The 19698-nt window shown below is 37.9% G+C and overlaps 1 protein-coding gene across 2 annotated transcripts in view; it reads right to left on the reverse strand.

Moving 5' to 3' along the window:
* Nucleotides 1-13414, reverse strand: part of fgf2 (fibroblast growth factor 2) — an 18763-nt gene extending 5349 nt beyond the window's left edge. The window contains exons 1-3 of one of the 2 annotated variants that reach the window (XM_053649984.1): nt 12931-13121; nt 12099-12435; nt 3738-3841 (exon numbers count right to left, since the gene is read on the reverse strand). In XM_053649984.1, the coding sequence (XP_053505959.1) occupies nt 3738-3841; nt 12099-12264 (270 nt within the window). In that variant the 5' untranslated portion in view covers nt 12265-12435; nt 12931-13121. Of the gene's footprint in view, nt 1-3737; nt 3842-12098; nt 12436-12930 lie in introns of both variants that reach the window. The other variant, XM_053649991.1, reaches the window with a different exon arrangement.
* Nucleotides 13415-19698: the final 6284 nt, after the last annotated feature.

Raw genomic sequence — 19698 nt, forward strand, 5'->3', positions numbered from 1 at the left:
AGGAAAAATGACCAATAGTAACCATTAAAGCATAATAATAACAACAACAAAAAAAACAGTGTCCACACAGTTTCAGATGTGTATATTTTCAGATTCAGTCTCAGTGAAAATCTTCCATTATTAGCATAAACAAGTTGTTCAAACTATATAGATTGAAACAAGATTACCCCACTGAAATGTTGTTTCGGTTTATTGGAACACACAGCTTGTTCAATGGAAATAACAATGTGATGTTAAGATGATGCACATTTCCTAGCAGCTGTTGTCTTTAGGCTAAAAGGAAAATGAAACGTTTTCCTCTTGTTTGCTTATTTATGTGTTAAGGTACATCTGTTACACTGTAAACCACATCAGTCCTGATGACTATGTACATGTGTGGGCAGCAGTTATACATTTGTACCTGCTGTGAACAGTTGTTTAACCACACACACATAAACAAAAAGGTTGTTCAACATTCACTGTTGTCTGTATTTGGCTCTCTGGGAACTGGTGTGTAATGTGATGAAGGTTTTCGAGTAAGAACAGTGACTCAGTGCTAATGAGAAACGTGTACATTTTCAGAAATCCATATTGGACAAAGAAACTAAATTCCAGGTGTATGTCAAAAAAAAATCATATAAAGGTTTGGTAACGCAAAAGTTGAATGAATCCATTGAATCATGGAAAATTCAGCTTTTACAGCTTCCTTAAGTTACTTGTTATTATTAACTCGTCAACACTAGAGTTTAATAGTCAAGTTCTTATTCTATGGTGTTTACATCTGAATTATAGTAATAACAAACCAACAGTATGGAGAATACTTTTTAACTTCTCATCAACAAAGTCAGCAATAATAAGTAAGTAAGTAAGTAAGTAAATTTTATTTATATAGCATATTTAAACACAACAACGCTGACTAAAGTGCTGAACAGAGTAAGAAAAAGTTAAATAGAAAACAATACACGCAATACTGATTGGAACGGATACACTGACAACCATGCTAGCTAGCAGTTGTATGTTCGTTATGTTCCTAAACAGCACATCCTAAAGCATTAATTCCTCATTATACCACAGCAATTTGCCAACATTTTTAGTTATTAAACATGTTGCACATTTATTAGTTTATCGTGCCATTTAATGCTGTTAATCATCCACGAAATAGGTTCATTCCTGTTATCACTCAGCAGCTTTAAACAGTCATTCCCGAACTTTATTTTAAAGTTAATATGCAGAACAAAAAACACAGCTTGCCATGTTACCAAGAAATCACAAACTGCAACATCTTCCATCGTTAGATTTTGCAATGGTGGGAGAAGTTACAGATTTTCAGACTCCTTTCAAAAATACGTAAGTAAACATCTCTTCACCATATCAACCATTACACACGTTCTTACATCTGTTTTTGTGAAGCGCCGCCATACAAACCCTTGTGCAAGCTGTTACTATATTATAATATTAGTACTATATTATAGCATTAGTAATAGTAGTATATCGTAGAAACAATAACATATAAGAACAAGTGCATTGCTGTAAATCTGTTATATTCCCTGCAGCCATTATAGAAAATTAATCAACACATCCCGACCAATCAGAATCAGAAATTCAACAGTGCTGTGTTATAAAATGTCATTGCATTGAGTTAAGTCCAAGATGTTATAATTAGAGATGCACCGATGTATCGGCCAATAATCTGTATCGGCTGATAAAGGCAATTTTTCACGATATGGACCATCGGCCGATAGTTTAAAAACATCTGATGATCAGGGCCGATTACATCCTGTCAATCAAAAGAGGGCGAGAAAACACATCAATTTCATGCTGTGTGTAAAGAAGATGTCTCTTGTGTGGAATGATGACAAAACTGAATTTGTAAGCTCTGAAAGCTCTGCACTGATAAAATTTTAAAGCGGAAGTGAGCAGCAGTGAAGCGGGAGTTTCAGCGTTGAGTCAAATTTTTTCTTTTGCTCACCCTAGTGCTGAATTAAAGGGCCAGTACACCGTTGAAAGATTTAAATGAAGATGAGTTTATAAAAAGTATATATTGCACAGAATAATATATTTGTAGAGTAGTATATTTCATATCCAGTTAATGTTAATATATAAAAAAGTTTATATTATATATTACCAGTTGGATGTCAGTGAAGAGGTAGAAATGCTTTTATTTGTGGTGAGTGAGTGTGAGACTAACAGGAGGTTTTTTTAGAATTCAGTCAATTAATTCTGTTAATATGATTTAATAACATTCAATAAGTTAAGAAATCTTACTTTAATCTTCAGAATTTAGTTCATGTGTTAATGTTAATTAGAGTAATGTGTTTTCTGTTTATGAGACCAGCTACTGTGAAACAACTTGTTGAAATGGAGAGAATAAAGTTTTTATTTGCATTTTTTTCAGAATTGTGGAATTAATTATTATTAATTTAAAAGAAGGCATAAAAGGCAGAACTATCGGTATCAGTTATCAGTATCGGCCGATATCACTCTGAATAATCAGTTATCGGTATTGGCTGAGAAATTTAGTATCGGTGCATCTCTAGTTATAAATTTAACTTAAATTCTTTTACTTTTAATTCTTTGGTCTTTTTTGTTCATAACATGATGTTGAAACTGTCAGGTTGGAGTTTTATAAAAAATTTACAAGCTTATAATTCTTCTGTAATCCTGAAGATTTATGATGGCAACATGGCCAAGTTGTTTCACTCTGTTACAGTGTGTGTGTGTGTGTGTGTGTGTTTGTGTTTGTGTGTGTGTGTGTGTGTGTGTGTGGTTAAACATGTTAAACATGTTCACAGCAGGCACTGCTTATCATCACAAATGAATGACTACTACACACGCACCGTTCTCAGGAATGACATGGTTTCTCATGAAACAGATGGTAAAACACAAAGAGGAAACTGTTAACTACCCGACTGTTGGCCATTTTCCCTCAGATTCCCCGTTTTTAGCCTGTGATTTACTGCAATTACAAACAAAGAGCGCTAATTTGGGTGTGCAGTTAGTGGGTGTGTTACTGCTATGAATTGCCTGAGGGAGCTCTGGACTTAGTCACATGATCACCTGCACCTGATACTTATTCCTGTTAACAAGCATCTGTGTGTATATTGTCACTATTTGCTCCGCACTCTTTGTCTTGCTTTGTTTCTCCTCTGTTGTCAGGTTATGCTCTCTCGCCTCATATGTATTGCCTTTTTATGTTTTGATGTCATCTTTATTAAAACTCTAAGTCTGCATGTGCATCTGTCTCCGCGTGTCCATAACCTTGACAGTTACAGGTGCCAAAGTGTGCTGGGGGGAATGGGGGGGGGGGTTCAATATTTGTGTGTGTGTGCTATTTATTTAGAGTTAGGAGTGAGCGATATGTTGAAATATACATAATTTCCAGAAAGAGTGAAAAGAGATTGGTGAGGAAATTACTGTTTATAGCTTATTATAGCTTATTCTGGTAACAGAACCGAATTTGTTTTTGGACGTCAGGCCTCATTAAACGTAACTCTGTACCGGATAAATCTTTGATAAATAAAATTTAGGTTGGCAAATTGCTATGGTATAAGTGGAATAAAAGACTTTTGGGAAAAGAATCAACTTCTCAGTGTAACAGTAAGTCCACATTACTTTGGGTTGCATCCCCCCCCCCCCCCCCCATCATTACCTATTTTCCTTTAACAGCACACCCTCCAAGTGTTAAAAAAAAAGTCATGACAAACTTTTAGTACGTCAGCGCATTGGTGTGCCATTCAGCCTGTTCTTTGTGGACTCACCGTTCCAAATAGCCTCCCCTCAGAGCTCATGGCAAGGTAGCGATTAGCTGAGATACCCTTAATGACGACCTCTCCCACTGCGGTCGCCTGGAGCTGCAGCCGAACTGAAGAAAACAGGAAAAGAGAATGATTAGTGTCGATAAAAAGGAATCGCATTAATCCACGTTGGTATTTTTCCTTACGATACCTGCTCAGCATTTTATCAACGTTTACAATTTTAACATGATAGCGTAGTCAATGAATGTGTTTTCTTCATGCAGCGGCTTACCCAAAACAAAGCAGCTAGTTAGTAATACAGCTAGCTGGCTAATTAATGCCAGATACTGTAACACATAGTACATACCGTATCATACACTACCCAGCATGCTGCCTACTTGTACAGCTTATTTATAAATAAAAAGAAATCTGTGGTGTAGTGGAATACAGTGAGGGAAAAAAGTATTTGATCCCCTGCTGATTTTGTATGTTTACCCACTGACAAAGAAATGATCAGTCTATAACTTTAATGGTAGATTTATTTGAACAGTGAGAGACAGAATAACAACAAAAAAATCCAGAAAAACGCACATCAAAAATGTTATAAATTGATTTGCATTTTAATGAGGGAAATAAGTATTTGACCCCTCTGCAAAACATGACTTAGTACTTGGTTTAAAAACCCTTGTTGGCAATCACAGAGGTCAGACGTTTCTTGTAGTTGGCCACCAGGTTTGCACACATCTCAGGAGGTATTTTGTCCCACTCCTCTTTGCAGATCTTCTCCAAATCATTAAGGTTTCGAGGCTGACGTTTGGCAACTCGAGCCTTCAGCTCTCTCCACAGATTTTCTATGGGATTAAGGTCTGGAGACTGCCTAGGTCACTCCAGGACCTTAATGTGCTTCTTCTTGAGCCACTCCTTTGTTGCCTTGGCCATGTGTTTTGGGTCGTTGTCATGCTGGAATATCCATCCACGACCCATTTTCAATGCCCTGTCTGAGGGAAGGAGGTTTTCACCCAAGATTTGACGGTACATGGCCCCGTCCATCGTCCCTTTGATGCGGTGAAGTTGTCCTGTCCCCTTAGCAGAAAAAAAACCCCAAAGCATAATGTTTCCACCTCCATGTTTGACGGTGGTGATGGTGTTCCAGGGGTCATAGGCAGCATTCCTCCTCCTCCAAACACGGCGAGTTGAGTTGATGCCAAAGAGCTCCATTTTGGTCTCATCTGACCTCAACGCTTTCACCCAGTTGTCCTCAGAATCATTCAGATGTTCATTGGCAAACTTCAGACGGGCATGTATATGTGTTTTCTTGAGCAGCGGACCTTGCGCGCGCTGCAGGATTTCAGTCCTTCACGGCGTAGTGTGTTACCAATTGTTTTCTTGGTGACTATGGTCCCAGCTGCCTTGAGATCATTGACAAGATCCTCCCGTGTAGTTCTGGGCTGATTCCTCACTGTTCTCATGATCAATGCAACTCCACGAGGTGAGATCTTGCATGGAGCCCCAGGCCGAGGGAGATTGACAGTTCTTTTGTGCTTCTTCCATTTGCGAATAATCGCACCAACTGTTGTCCCCTTCTCACCAGTATGCTTGGCAATGGTCTTGTAGCCCATTCCAGATTTGTGTAGGTCTACAGTCTTGTCCCTGACATCCTTGGAGAGCTCTTTGGTCTTGGCCATGGTGGAGAGTTTGGAATATGACTGATTGATTGCTTCTGTGGACAGGTGTCTTTTATACAGGTAACAAACTGATATTAGGAGAACTCCTTTTAAGAGTGTGCTCCTAATCTCAGCTCGTTACCTGTATAAAAGACACCTGGGAGCCAGAAATCTTTCTGATTGAGAGGGGGTCAAATACTTTTTTCCCTCATTAAAATGCAAATTAATTTATAAAATTTTTGACATGCGTTTTTCTGGATTTTTTTGTTGTTATTCTGTCTCTCACTGTTCAAATACAACTACCATTAAAATTATAGACTGATCATTTCTTTGTCAGTGGGCAAACGTACAAAATCAGCAGGGGATCAAATACTTTTTTCCCTCACTGTACGTGATGTACCACAGTGCTCTCGAATTCTTGAATCTGATTGGACTGTAGTTCTGGCTGCAAGGCAAATCACAGGTTTCTATAGTAACAAGTTATGCAGGGACTTGTATGGTGGATGGTCCACATTTTAAACAAACGTGTTTTTAAAATGTGTGGGAGATGCAGATGTATGTAGAAACTTTGGAAGGAGTCTCCAGTTTCAGTGCTTTGTTATAAAAGTCAGAGGTTAAGCTTTAACCTTTTTTTTTTTTACCCTGGAAATTCTTCAGGATGGACGGCGGTGCGATTTCTCAGTAACAAGCTGATGAGAAACAAAACATGAGGCTAGCGAGGGAACAAATGTTTATGGTTGTTACTATGTAAGTGATAACAAGAACTAGCTTGTTTTGTGGATGTCCCACAACATTAAATGTACAGTAACCATAAACGGATAAAAAGTACGAGTCATGCTTTAATAAAGCAAAAATTGTCATCTCCGTTGTATAAAAGGACAAAAACTAAAACGCTTAATAGAATAAAAGTCAACTTTTTGTTTTGTTATTTTGTCCCAACTGGTTATTCTGACATGCTGTATATGAGTTTGCATTATCAACACCAAAGACAAGCACGGAACCGATCACGGTTAAACCCTAGTGAGGGAACAGATATGCGACGGCACAATGTTATGTAAATGAGTTAACAAACGCTCACAATTGTTTAGAATTCATATTATTGAAAGTAAACGTAAATCGTAAAAGTAAATCTTGCTCATTTGGACAACAGGCCATAAATGGTTGTAGGATATAAACTCGTGATGACAGCGACGCGACTCAAAAGGCCAATTTTTCTAATTTTATGCTAAAGTGAATTTAAAAATAATCTGTGGTCTTTTTTGTTTTTACAGTTTAACAATGTTTTGGTCAGATGTGGAAGTTTGGAAGGGAAGGTAATGACTCGTCTCCTGGTGAGGCGGATTTTCTAAATTCCTTAACACTGAGTTAACAGCGACTGTGCATGCGTGTGTGTGTGTGTGTGTGTGTGTGTGTGTGTGTGTTGGGTCAAATCCACACAATCCCAAACAGACAATGACCTTTATTCTGTTCTAGATTCATTCATGTAAAAAAGTTAATTTGTTCATGTTTTCATTTCTGTTTGTTGTTGTGTCTGTTGTACTGTATTTAGGTCATTCGTAATTCGTTTCCTAGCAGTTTCTCTTCTGTTCTAGTCACAGGTTCTGCGTGAGAGCCGAGGAAGAACTGCATTCTTCAGAAAGACTCTAAACCTTCAACGGTAAGGCGCATTGAATCAAAGCCAAAGGAAGTGTAATGTGTATATATTATGGGTCTCAGGGGAATATCAAATAGGATTGGGCAATATGAATATATAATATTGATATTGTGCTAAATTGTGTCACAGTACACTTTTCTTGAATATCATGGATTCATGATTTCTTTTGAATTAACGGTTACATTGAAGGCAGCTGATTTTATGTTAAATAATTAATTATAGATCTTTCGAATTATCTATCTATCTATCTATCTATCTATCTACTGTATCTATCTATCCATCTATCTACTGTATCTATCTATCTACTGTATCTATTCATCTATCTATATATCTACTGTATCTATCTATCTATCTATCTATCTATCTACTGTATCTATCTATCCATCTATCTACTGTATCTATCTATCTACTGTATCTATTCATCTATCTATATATCTACTGTATCTATCTATCTATCTATCTACTGTATCTATCTATCTACTGTATCTATCTATCTATCTATCTAGTGTATCTATTCATCTATCTATATATCTACTCTATCTATCTATCTATCTATCTATCTATCTACTGTATCTATTTATCTATCTATCTATCTATCTATCTATCTACTGTATCTATCTATCCATCTATCTACTGTATCTATCTATCTACTGTATCTATTCATCTATCTATCTATATATCTACTGTATCTATCTATCTATCTATCTATCTATCTACTGTATCTATCTATCTATCTATCTATCTACTGTATCTATCTATCTATCTATCTACTGTATCTATTTATCTATCTATCTATCTACTGTATCTATCTACTGTATCTATCTATCTGTCTATCTACCTAACAATCTATCTACTATATATATCTATCTACTGTATCTATCTATCTATCTATCTATCTACTGTATCTATCTATCTATCTAACTACTGTATCTATCTATCTATCTATCTATCTACTGTATCTATCTATCTATCTATCTATCTATCTATCTATCTATCTATCTACTGTATCTATCTACTGTATCTATCTATCTGTCTATCTGTCTATCTATCTAACAATCTATCTACTGTATATATCTATCTACTGTATCTATCTATCTATCTATCTATCTATCTATCTACTGTATCTATCTATCTATCTATCTACTGTATCTATCTATCTATCTATCTATCTACTGTATCTATCTATCTATCTATCTATCTATCTACTGTATCTATCTATCTGTCTATCTATCTAACAATCTATCTACTGTATATATCTATCTACTGTATCTATCTATCTATCTACTGTATCTATCTATCTATCTATCTACTGTATCTATCTATCTATCTATCTACTGTATCTATTTATCTATCTATCTATCTATCTACTGTATCTATCTACTGTATCTATCTATCTGTCTATCTAACAATCTATCTACTGTATATATCTATCTACTGTATCTATCTATCTATCTATCTATCTACTGTATCTATCTATCTATCTATCTATCTATCTATCTACCGTATCTATCTATCTATCTACTGTATCTATCTATCTATCTATCTATGTCTAAGTATTATGATATCATTCTTTTCCATATCTCTCACTCCTAATAGCAACTTTCCCATAATTTGGAGGGGAACAAAGATTTCTTTATCAAACCCCAATCCCTTGGGATTAAAACCTTACTGGTAAATGTAATTAGCTCGTCCCAACTGGTGCAATATTTTGCACTACTAAACATAAAAATATTGTGATCACTTCAGATATCCTCATTCGGGAACATGTTCACAAATCTATGTTAACTACCTGATTGGAGTTTCCCAAAAGCATCACAGCTTTTTCAGTATCACATTGAACACACACTCTCTCTCTCTCTCTCTCTCTCTCTCTCTCTCTCTCTCTCTCCCCCAGTTATGATGCTCTTAACTTTACGATGCTTTTGGGGAAACCCAGAAAGAAAGCCCTATCTAGGAGCTAACATTTTATTTCCCACACATTTAATCTGTCGCCAGTGTAATACTTTTTAACATTAAGGCAGTTATGTATATATCAAATATATATAATCTTAACAAATCCACTTTCGAATATCTTCCAGCCGTTTTGCACTGCAGCGTTTTATGAGATTGGAATTTTAATGGGATTTAATTACGTAGTGAAAGTGGTGAGTATGGGGCTGTGAAGTTATTGTGCTTTGACCAGATCGTACCACCTTCATACCACCACTCCATTCATTCAGACATTCATTCATACTTTTACTTCATTTCATTCATTTGAGGTTAGTTTATTAAATATGATTCATTCACTCCCCCTTCACTTTCATCCTCTGTTCATTTCTAACTGATGACTAATGATGATTGAGAGAGAGAGAGAGTGGGTGCAACACTGAGAGAAAACTGTGTTTGTGTGTTTGTGTATGTCTTATACAGCCACTGTCTGTGTTTACAAAGATGTGGTCATCATGTCGCTCATGATTAAATGTCATTAAAACCATCAGCCGAACTCCATCACATTACTCATAGCAGGTGCTTTACAAGATTGCAGAGAGGGACAGGGAAACGGAAGGACAAAACACGGCAGATAGATAGAGAGATAAATATAGATGGGAGAGACAAGAGAGTGGGAGAGAAGGAAATGGAGGCAAAGGAGAGAGGGAGATATAAAGATATATAAAAAGGGAAAAAACAGAAGGATAAACATAGAGAGAGGGATAGAAAGGAAGACAGACAGACAGACAGACGAACAGAAATAGAAAACAGGAAAGGAGAGAGTCTGGAGGTGTAAAAAAAAAAAAAAAGAATACAGGAAAGAAACAACCTACCTTGATAGAGGGTACAAAAACACAGAGACAGAACAGAGAGAGAAAGGAAGTAAACATACAGATACAGATACAATATGGTGTGAAATTTGGAGGGGAGGGGGGAGCAAACAAAAAAACCCATTACGTATGAATTTGAGGAAATAATTCCATCGTTATTTCTACACCAACAGTTAACTCACATGGACTTGTATAGCGAAAGCTCCAAATAATCTAAGATTAATAATAAACATATTACTGATGTGCATGGAAGGAGTCTCCAGTGTCAGTGCTTTGTAACAGTGTGTAAGTTCTCCGCCACAGGAACTAATCTTGTGGATGTACCACAATTAATCGGTTCAAAAGCATGATGTGACGTTCATTGGTAGAAGAGGAATAAATCATTTCAGGGTGCGCTGTTATAGAAAAATAATCAACGTTGGGGTGGCTTTGTTTGTGATCAATAACTTTTTTTAAATTATCTTTTTAAATGATCGTGCTATTAACCTAATCTATAGCCCTTAATTGACCTGTGATATTTGCTTGAATAATAATATATTCTAACATTTGTGACAATAAAAACACTATTGAACTGAACTACTGTATAAAGGCAGGGGGAGAGAGAGAGAGAGAGAGAAAGAGAGAGAGAGAGAGAGAGAGTATGTCGACTCTAAACTCCAACAGTTATGTCTCTACTGATAAAGACTTCAGAAACCAATTTATCTTGAATTACTTATCAAATTTCCATCAACAGACAAAGTCATTAAGAACAGGTAATGCAACTGAGTAAAATAACATGTTCATTTAGCTTTTTTTTTCTTAATGAATATGTACTATAGTTTGGGGCTTATGAAAGTGTGAAATACTTTGTAAATAGCCAAATGGATCATTCAGACAGAATCTTCTTACCATCAGAAATAAAGATTTCTCATCACTAGTGTCAAGGTATTTTAACAGCAATGGACATTAATGACAAGACTGTAAGCCTTGCTAGTCGTTGCTATGGCAACAAAAAGATAAGGAAGTACAAATTACACAAAAGAACAAGCAAGATAAACGGATTGTGTGCCTTGGGTTGAATAGGAGGACTAACAAATGTAGCCAAGAAAGTTTCTCTTCCCCCACGTTTGATGTTCAGAGGCGACACAAATTTCTTAAACACATTATTTACAGATGTCTATTTGTCAGTTTGGCAGTATATATATATATATATACATACATATATATATATATATATATATATATATATATATATATATATATATATATATATATATATATATATATATTAAAGAATAACTATTTATCCATTTATAGTTACAGTGAATGTTACAGTACTGTTATCACTTACATTAAAGCAGTCATATACACTCGTTTCATCCTCGTTCCATCATCTTTTTCCTCTCACGAAGTTAATAAGACAAAATCCCAGCTTGACATGTTACTGAGAAACCAGAAAGCAGAAAGTACTCTGTCCTGAAGACTTTCCCATGGTGGAAAAACTCACTGACTGGAGATTCTTCCATAAATGTTAAACTATCGAGAAAGCTTTACCATATCAAAGATTATACTGTATTATTATAAACCTACAACTATTGTCAGAGCTGCTCTTATAGAAAATTAATCAACACGCACTGTCCAATCAGAACAGAAAATCTTGTGTAAAGGAATTGACTGAAATCTTATTGGGTTTAAAAAAGTTATTTTCCTTGTGTTTATAAATGACAAAATCCCACAGTGAGAAGTCAGATGGAAAGTTGGGCCTGATTTCTTTCCCTGCCGTGCTACAGCATAAAGATGCTTTGTATTGCCTCCCTCTCTTTCTACCCTTCTCTCTCTCACTCTCTCTCTCTCTCTCTCTTTCTCTCTAGGTGAGTTATGTAGCAGAGTAACAGAGTGTAAACACAAACCTAAAGGCTAAGTACATTCCTTTTATTTCTCTCCTGTGTTCAGTCCGTCTTTCTTTTTGTTTCTCTTTCAGTCTCTCTTTCACTCTTTCATTCTCTCCTCCTTTCTCCTTCTCTCTTTACCGTATTTCTCTCCCTTGTTCATTCTTTCTAGTTGTGTCTCTCATACTCACCCTTTTTTCAGTCTCTGTATCTCTCGCTCTCTCATTTTCTCCTGCTCTTTGCTCTGCCTTACAGTTCTTTCCATCTTTCTATTTTTCTCAATCTCCTCCAAGTGAAGGAAGTAAACACTAACATGAGGCCTAACAGCAATCTCTCTCTCTCTCTCTCTCTCTCTCTCTCTCTCTTTCATACCTTTATTTTTTTTTAGAAAGGGGTCTTACTGTTGGGGTCGTTTTTCTCGCGGATGCCATCCACTCGTCCGTCTGGGTTGATGCGTAAGAAGTAGCCTCCGTTTTTGCAGTACAGCCTCTTGGGGTCTTTGAAGTGGCCCGGGGGAAAGCTGTCGGCCGAAGCCGAGGGAAGAGTGGAGATCTCTCCACTCGCCATCTCTCCCTCTCTCTCCCCCTCTCGCTTCTTTTCTTCCTTCTTTTCTGCTCTTTCGCTCTGTCCAGCCCTTTCAGTAATGCTGGAACCCCCCTCTGTGGCCTCTCAGCTACACCGCCCCCCAATCCAGCTCTCCTCTCCTCCTCCACTCGCTCACTCACTCCTACTTTTCATCTGAAGTTAGAGAGGGAAAGAGAGGGATTCCTGTTAACTCTCAGGTCACTGTTTAGACTCAGTCATGCTGAGAGAGAGAGAGAGAGAGAGAGAGAGAAAGAAAGGAAGAGAGAAAGACAGGGAGTAATAAAGGGAGGACAGAGACAGAGAGTAATAGATTAAGAGAACATGATGTCAAGAAAAAGAGAGAGAAAAGCTTATAAAGGAAGGGAGAAAGAGACAAGAAGAAAGATATAGAAAAAATGGAGAGAGAACAACAAAATGAGTGAGAATAAGAGAAAGAAAGAAACTAAAACAGATATGAGAAGAAAAGTGTGAGAAAGGGACTGATAAAAAGAGAGAGAGAGAGATGAACAAACATGAGAGAGAGAAAAAGAGAGAGACAAATGATAGGGAGAGCGAGAGAGACAGAGAGAGGATGATATAATCAGAGGAAGACGTAGACAAAAATATAATCAAATGGAGGAGGAAAAGAGGATGAAAGTCAACACATACTCGTGTGGACTGTGTTGAAATTCACGCTTAAGCTCGTCCTAAAGCATTAGTGTGAAGAGGATGATGATGATGGGGTAGTCAAGAAATACCCTCAGGCACGTGCGAGTGCGTGCGTCCTGTTGTCCTCTGGAGCTAAAGTGTTTACAGCAGACAGGCTGGAGAACATGTGCGTAAGCTCTCATTCCCTCGGTCGGCCCCTCTCAGCCTCAGGCAGCATGCACTCCCTCCCACTTTCTCCCTCCCGCTCTCTCTCTCTTTCACTCTATCGAGTGCCATGTCCATGGTTTTAGATATGGGGTAGTAAAGGAAGGGCAAAAACACACTAAAGAGGTGACACCACATCTGTTGGGTGACAGAACATCTGATTTTATTCTTTAGTAAAGGATGAATGGCCATATCATGGTATTAGTGTACCAGCTTCTGAATTGCATATACAGTAAGTGGTAAACTTCTCTGTGATTTGAAGTGGCTCTGTATAAATGACTTAACAGACACCTGTGATTGGCTGGCAATGCTTAACGTGTTAGGAAAGCAAAGAAAGACATAATTCTCGCACAAATGGAAGGGCCACGTATGTAGTTTTCAAGCAGTAAGTTAAACTACAAATACTATAATCTTGACACAGACAAACAAATAACAATACTCGAGTATTATGGGTAACCATAAGGAACACATAACTGTGGTTCTATGAACCCCTTATAACCTCCAGTGGTGGTGAGAATCACCTTGATACATTCTTGTGCGCACTTAAGCTGAGACCTTCCAAAATGACTTGGAGGGTTACATCTCTGAGTAAATCTCACGATGAGCAGATGCTCTTTGTAGAGTACCATGTCACGGTAGGGCCTGGACGTCTAGGCCAAATACTATAGGCCACTGAGATGATGTCCATCATGCAGTCAGCCAGCCTCTGCTTAGATAAGGCACATGTAAGGCAAGTTTATTAGTAGAGCATGAAGTTCTCCCACTCTTTTTGCTGAACTAATCCAAAAAAAAAGCTGTTATTTGGATCGTTAGGCATAGGAGGGGCCTAAATGGAATACAACACAAAGGGGAGATCCCATGCTAGGTTCTTGGGAAATTGTGGCAGATGTCGGCACCTTGGCCCTTAAATGAAAGGGTGTAATACCTGTACTGTAGTGGTCAATATATATACCTTTATCGTAAATAGAGACTTGCAACTGTCTATCAGTCCCTGAAGAAAAGTTAGTGTTTTGGGAGTCAGACAATGCACCAGCTCATATTGTTGCACCATTGAAGAAACAGCTTCCTAAGGACATACAAAGTATGTGTACTAGACTCACTTGCTTTCAGGAGTTTCTTAGAATGTAGTTACACAGTAATCAGTTGACAATTGGTTCTGTGGGAATGAGACCACCAGGCAAAGGTGGCCTAGCTAATCAAATATCTCCATCCTTTTGAGATAGCAGATCTGCTTGAGAAGAAAGCTGCTAGGGTGTTTCAGCCAGTAGCAAGAGCAGCAGTGGAACCAAGGTCTTGCTAGTTGCTCAATTCTGTGCAACATGGGAAGAATCAGTAGTGGATGAAGAAAGGCATGTAGTACATGGTGGGCCAGTGCATCCTTCCCCAGTGAGTTTTCTGTCTTCACCAACAAGAACTACAATTGCCAATGTATTGAGTTGCCATTGTCAAACAGGCCTGTGTGCAGTTTGCAGTTGTCATGAATTGTAAAGCCTGGCTAGATGACTTGCTCTCAGTAAAACTAGTCATAAAATAGAGTTTTTATCCAAGGTAGTGAGAGCTGTCTAACTTAATGCTGCCATGACAGTTGATATATCTGACTGTCATGATGTTTTTCAAGCAGATCAACACACAGCCATATCTCAGAACTGGTAAGAAAAACTTGAGGACCAGACTAGTGTTACGCCATTGTTCTGCAATCAACAATCATAGCATCCTTAATGGGAGCTGGTTCCACACATAGCTACCTGGACAAATCTGATGGGCAAACAAAATAATGTCGTCCACACCTCAAATTTCATATTGGTGCAATCGAGGGCACTGGCTGTCAAAGGTATGTAATAAGCTTTTCTTTTTGTCTGTTTCCAGTTGCCATATTCTGGATTTGGTTACCTGCAATCAACCATCTTTGTATAGATCCACCTCTATTAAACTGTACTTGATCAACTGCATGCCATGTTAGCCAACTCCGAGAGTTGAGGAGAAGCTGGCCCAGACTTTGAGGACAATAAATTTAAACGCCATGATGTGAGTCAATGCGTTTCAATGGCCTCCCAATTATAGCATAATCATACACATACATATAGCATGGATGTATGTTCACGTTATTGGCACTACGTAGGTCATAGACAAATGAGATATGATATAGTTAGTTAGCTAGGGGCTCCCTGGGTACCTTACACACAACTAGCGGCAATTTATCCACCTAGAGATCCTAGAACCCTAAAGAAACCCACATGAACATGGGGTGAACATACATAGAAACTCCACACCAACAGTAACCTGAGCTCAGGATGGACCTTTAAACGATTATAAAATTCAATTGGAATTAGAATAGTTTCTGAATAAAATAGCCTTATAAAAGTCCCCCCTGTAGGAATGCACCTACAGGACAAAGTAAGGTGTGTATAGGAGGAAAACACCCTCATATCCAGTCAGGTCCTAAATGGGCATTGCAAGGATTCCTTCAAATTAAATGTACCCAATATTCCATTTTACCACAAATATATAGCTTCCAGTTTATCATTATGCAAACTACATGTTTAAACTAAATGCCCTGGATTTTATGCTTGTGAGGCAACAACACAACCTTCTACTATGTCACACAAAATATCAAATATTTCATAGCTCCTATTTACATCTATAATTACCTTCATTCAACATTAAAAAAAAATAAAACTGGCTCAGATTGCAATGTACTTTGAATAATTCTGGGTGAACTTCATCCCTCAGGCCTTTAATAAACTCCAGTTGACCTTGTAACGTAATGGAATGACCTTAAATGGCGATGGGGAAGCAGAAAAGGCAAGTTGATGAGAGTGGGTTAAAAACAGAACGCAGGGCTGGTTTCAGCGGGTTCAGTTCAAAATGGCCTTTCCTGACCATAGTCACCACATCTAAGCCTGGTATCGGGATCCATTTCAAACAACCAAATGTATCCGTTCATCTGAGATTCTTCATTTCAAGATTTACCAGTTACAAACCACAACCGATTCCCTCTTCTTCCTAGACATGAGTATTCCATTCATATAACATATGACTAAAGAAAACAAACCAAAACCAACTTTCATTTTAGAAACCTGCTCAATATGGAGCGTAAGGAGGAGCAGTGAGGTACTGGAACACTGGTGTGGGAGGAAGTGTAATTACAGTCTGGACCACACACACACACACACACACACACACACACACACACACACACAGAAAGAGAGAGAGAGAGAGAGAGAAAGAGAGAGAGAGAGTGTTCAAGAACTGGCTTTAATTTAATGTAGACCAAAGAACAGAATGAGGCAAGTGGGTTATACATGAGAATGGAATTTAGCAAATCAACAAATATCATTTCAATTATTATTAAGCAGAAATCCACTTGCCATCTCCCTGTTGTTCATCATGACTCCTGTACATTGGCAAAAACATGGCATCAACCCAATTTCATGTTTTGGCTTGCTTTACAGTACTCCTTGTATATATAGCCTATAACCATGGACGACAAGTATAAATGGGCTAGCAGGGCATCCACATCATATTATTTAGTTAACAATGTCTTAAGGTGGATTATTTTGGACTTTTGTGGAACCGAGCACAGCACCAGCAATGATTGTAAGAAAAAGACAGAGTGATATGAAGAACCAGGGGTGAGGCTTATTTCTTTCTAGCCCAGACTGTAGATTCCTACACCCTATCAGTGACAGTTATGTCAGGTGATTACACAGAGTGATGCACCCCTAGATTTGTGTATGTGAACTGATATTATTCAGCCTGATTCAATGATACATCTGGACAAGGGATTTGAACAGAAGAAGGGAGTGAGTTTGACAAACCCAAAGGTTCCACACCCTGACAGCCAGTCTTGGATGGAATGATAAGGCTCTCATCACCAAATAACAAGCTGAACTTGCCAATTGAGATGACTCCTTCAATCTTGCTGGATAACCTCCTACATAAATTCCAACAGAATCATTCAAATCCCTCCAGCCAATACACACAAGAAGACAGCTCAAGTCTGTGTATAAGCAAATCCAGTGGGAAGCCAGGCCAAAGATGCATTATGACAAATATAAGGCATCAATTAGTTAGGAAGTTAAAGAAATATCCTCTTCTTTTTTCAGGTACCAATCTGTATGTATTGCATTGGTATCTCTACGAACGTTGCAGATATGGAGAAGCTATCTGCTTTATCAGTCAGAGCCTGGAAGTGCAATCTTGCCAGCTATCTCTATCCAGCAACAAAGCAAGCACCTGCTGATGCGATTTGGAATTGCACCTTATAACACTATGTCCTTGTATGTAATTGATTCACCACAACATTCTGTTGTTTTGAGATTACCTTGATTGGAAAAACATAACCTACATTTTTCCTGGAACTCTTTTTGTGGAAAAGCAAGATAGAGGACCAAGAATCCTGAACTGACTACCATGAACTCAACAATTTATTGGTAAAGTTTGTGCCTCTGGTCCCAGCTGCCAGTATTCAATTTGGTGTACATAGAGAAGCAGAAGGTGCAAGCTGTGCAGCAGGATTGGCCTTGCCACAGGACAGTCAGGAAGCTCCAGTGGTTTCTGGGATTTGCCAACTTTTAACAGGAGGTTCATCAGAAACTTCAGCACGCACATTGCACCTGTCAATATGTTCTACACAGGGTCTGCTTGTCAGCAGCTACAATAGAGGCTTTCACCACACTACTGTCATCAAAACTTCATGATTCCATTAGCTGGTGATGTGGGCGTATCTGAAGTGGAAGTTGAGCAACGCTTCCCTAAATCCTTCCAAGTGCATTTTTTTTTATCAGAAGGCAGTCACCAACAGAGAATATTTTTTATGTCAGAAACTGACAGCAACTTGCTATCAAGCTGACCCTGGATGATGCACTACTTTTACCTCTACCAGTATGTTCTGGCTTGGCTCACATGGTACCTGGATAAGAAGGGTAACCAAATTTAACATGGGTACTTTGGTATGGTGATGGTAGAAATAGTGACAAAATATGGGATTACAGATAATTTGCTGAGCCCTGCTGCATCGTCTGGTGGAAAAACGGTATAAGGCACTATGCTCCCATGTGCCCAGGGTCCTATGTTCACTACTTGTAAACTTTTAGGAAATCACCCAATGTTCCTATGTCACAATGGTGCAAGGATTCTATATTCCTAGGGCCCCATTTCCTATATCACTAGGAAAGACAGATTTAAAAGTGTGTCTTTTAAAATAGGTCTGGAGATTTGCCACCATGTTTTGAGCTATGACTTATATTAAACCTATGACTAACCAGAGTCATCCATAGCTGTCCATTGTTGGGCCAGTCAGGCCTTACTTAGGTTGGCCCATTAAAAGTTATTGTCTTTGGTGTTCTTTTGGTCGGTCATGATCCACCTTCTTCCGACTAAATAAATAAATAATAGGTTTACGCTGGACAGCATATTAGTCATCTTGTATGTGACCACATTAAACACCTTTTTTATGCCTTCGAAAGGACGTATTAATAATCATCTTCATGATAGTAATCTAAATCTCATATTAATCTAAGCAAATACATCTTTTTCATGTATTTTTCATATCTTTTGTTCACTGGGTTAGCAATGTATGTATCAGGTTGAGAGAACAATGAGCTAAGGGAACATGAGGCCCTGGGAAAAGGAATATACATCCACTCCCTCCAAAATCCTAGAGTTTAATTGAAGAGTTCTCATTAGAATTTATGCTAACAAGTAACACAGGTGTTGAAAAAACATAAAGGAATATGCCATTTGGGATGGTGTGCATCAAAAACAGTTACTAGAAAAGTACTATTATAGCGTATTCAGTAGCTAGCGAAAAGCTTGCAAGCTTATCTGTTAATAATTGGCCAGCATGTCAGATGGATCTTTAACACTAGTGCACTAGTAAGAAAACATAGCTAGCATTGTGCTTTACCTAATTACACAACTGTTTTAAAGTTGTTTGTGTAAAGAGACTCCATTTCTCAGTGCAGAAACTCATGTATACCTACACTGAATTATAGGTAATATATACAGTCCTTCGTCCATCAACATTATGACTGTGTGAGCACTCTATTGTCAAGAAGTCTTATTAGAACATTCTAGCACTTTCTTAAAATGGCTGACATTCTAGTAAGACCATTCTACCATTTTCTTTCTAAATAAGTCCTCGCCATGCCTCTGAGAGGAAAGGAAATGGTGTGTATGGTAGAGTAAGCAAGTGTGTGTCATAAGATGGTGTACAGACACTGAAGTAAATATTACAACACTGAACAGACAAACACAGACCAGGCAAACACCTACAGATGCATCTATGACTGAACAGATGAAGCTGGTAGTAGATTAAAAAAGGGATAATTGAAAATATCAGTTAAGTGAGAACTGGGAGGAAGTCCCTTCTGGTAGTATTTGGTTAGCTAGTAAATGTACTATCAGATAAAGGATGTATTTGTGCTAAGTGTGTGTTGGCTTACTTGTTAGCCTCTTAACGTGAGGGCAGTTTGGGCAAAGTTTAAAGCAAAAAAAAATTATTTTAACTAAACTTTTCCCCCCTTTAACTCTTTAAATGTAAGAAGTTTATATCAGGTGGTA

This window comes from Ictalurus furcatus, chromosome 2, assembly GCF_023375685.1.
Source record: "Ictalurus furcatus strain D&B chromosome 2, Billie_1.0, whole genome shotgun sequence".
Taxonomy (NCBI): domain Eukaryota; kingdom Metazoa; phylum Chordata; class Actinopteri; order Siluriformes; family Ictaluridae; genus Ictalurus; species Ictalurus furcatus.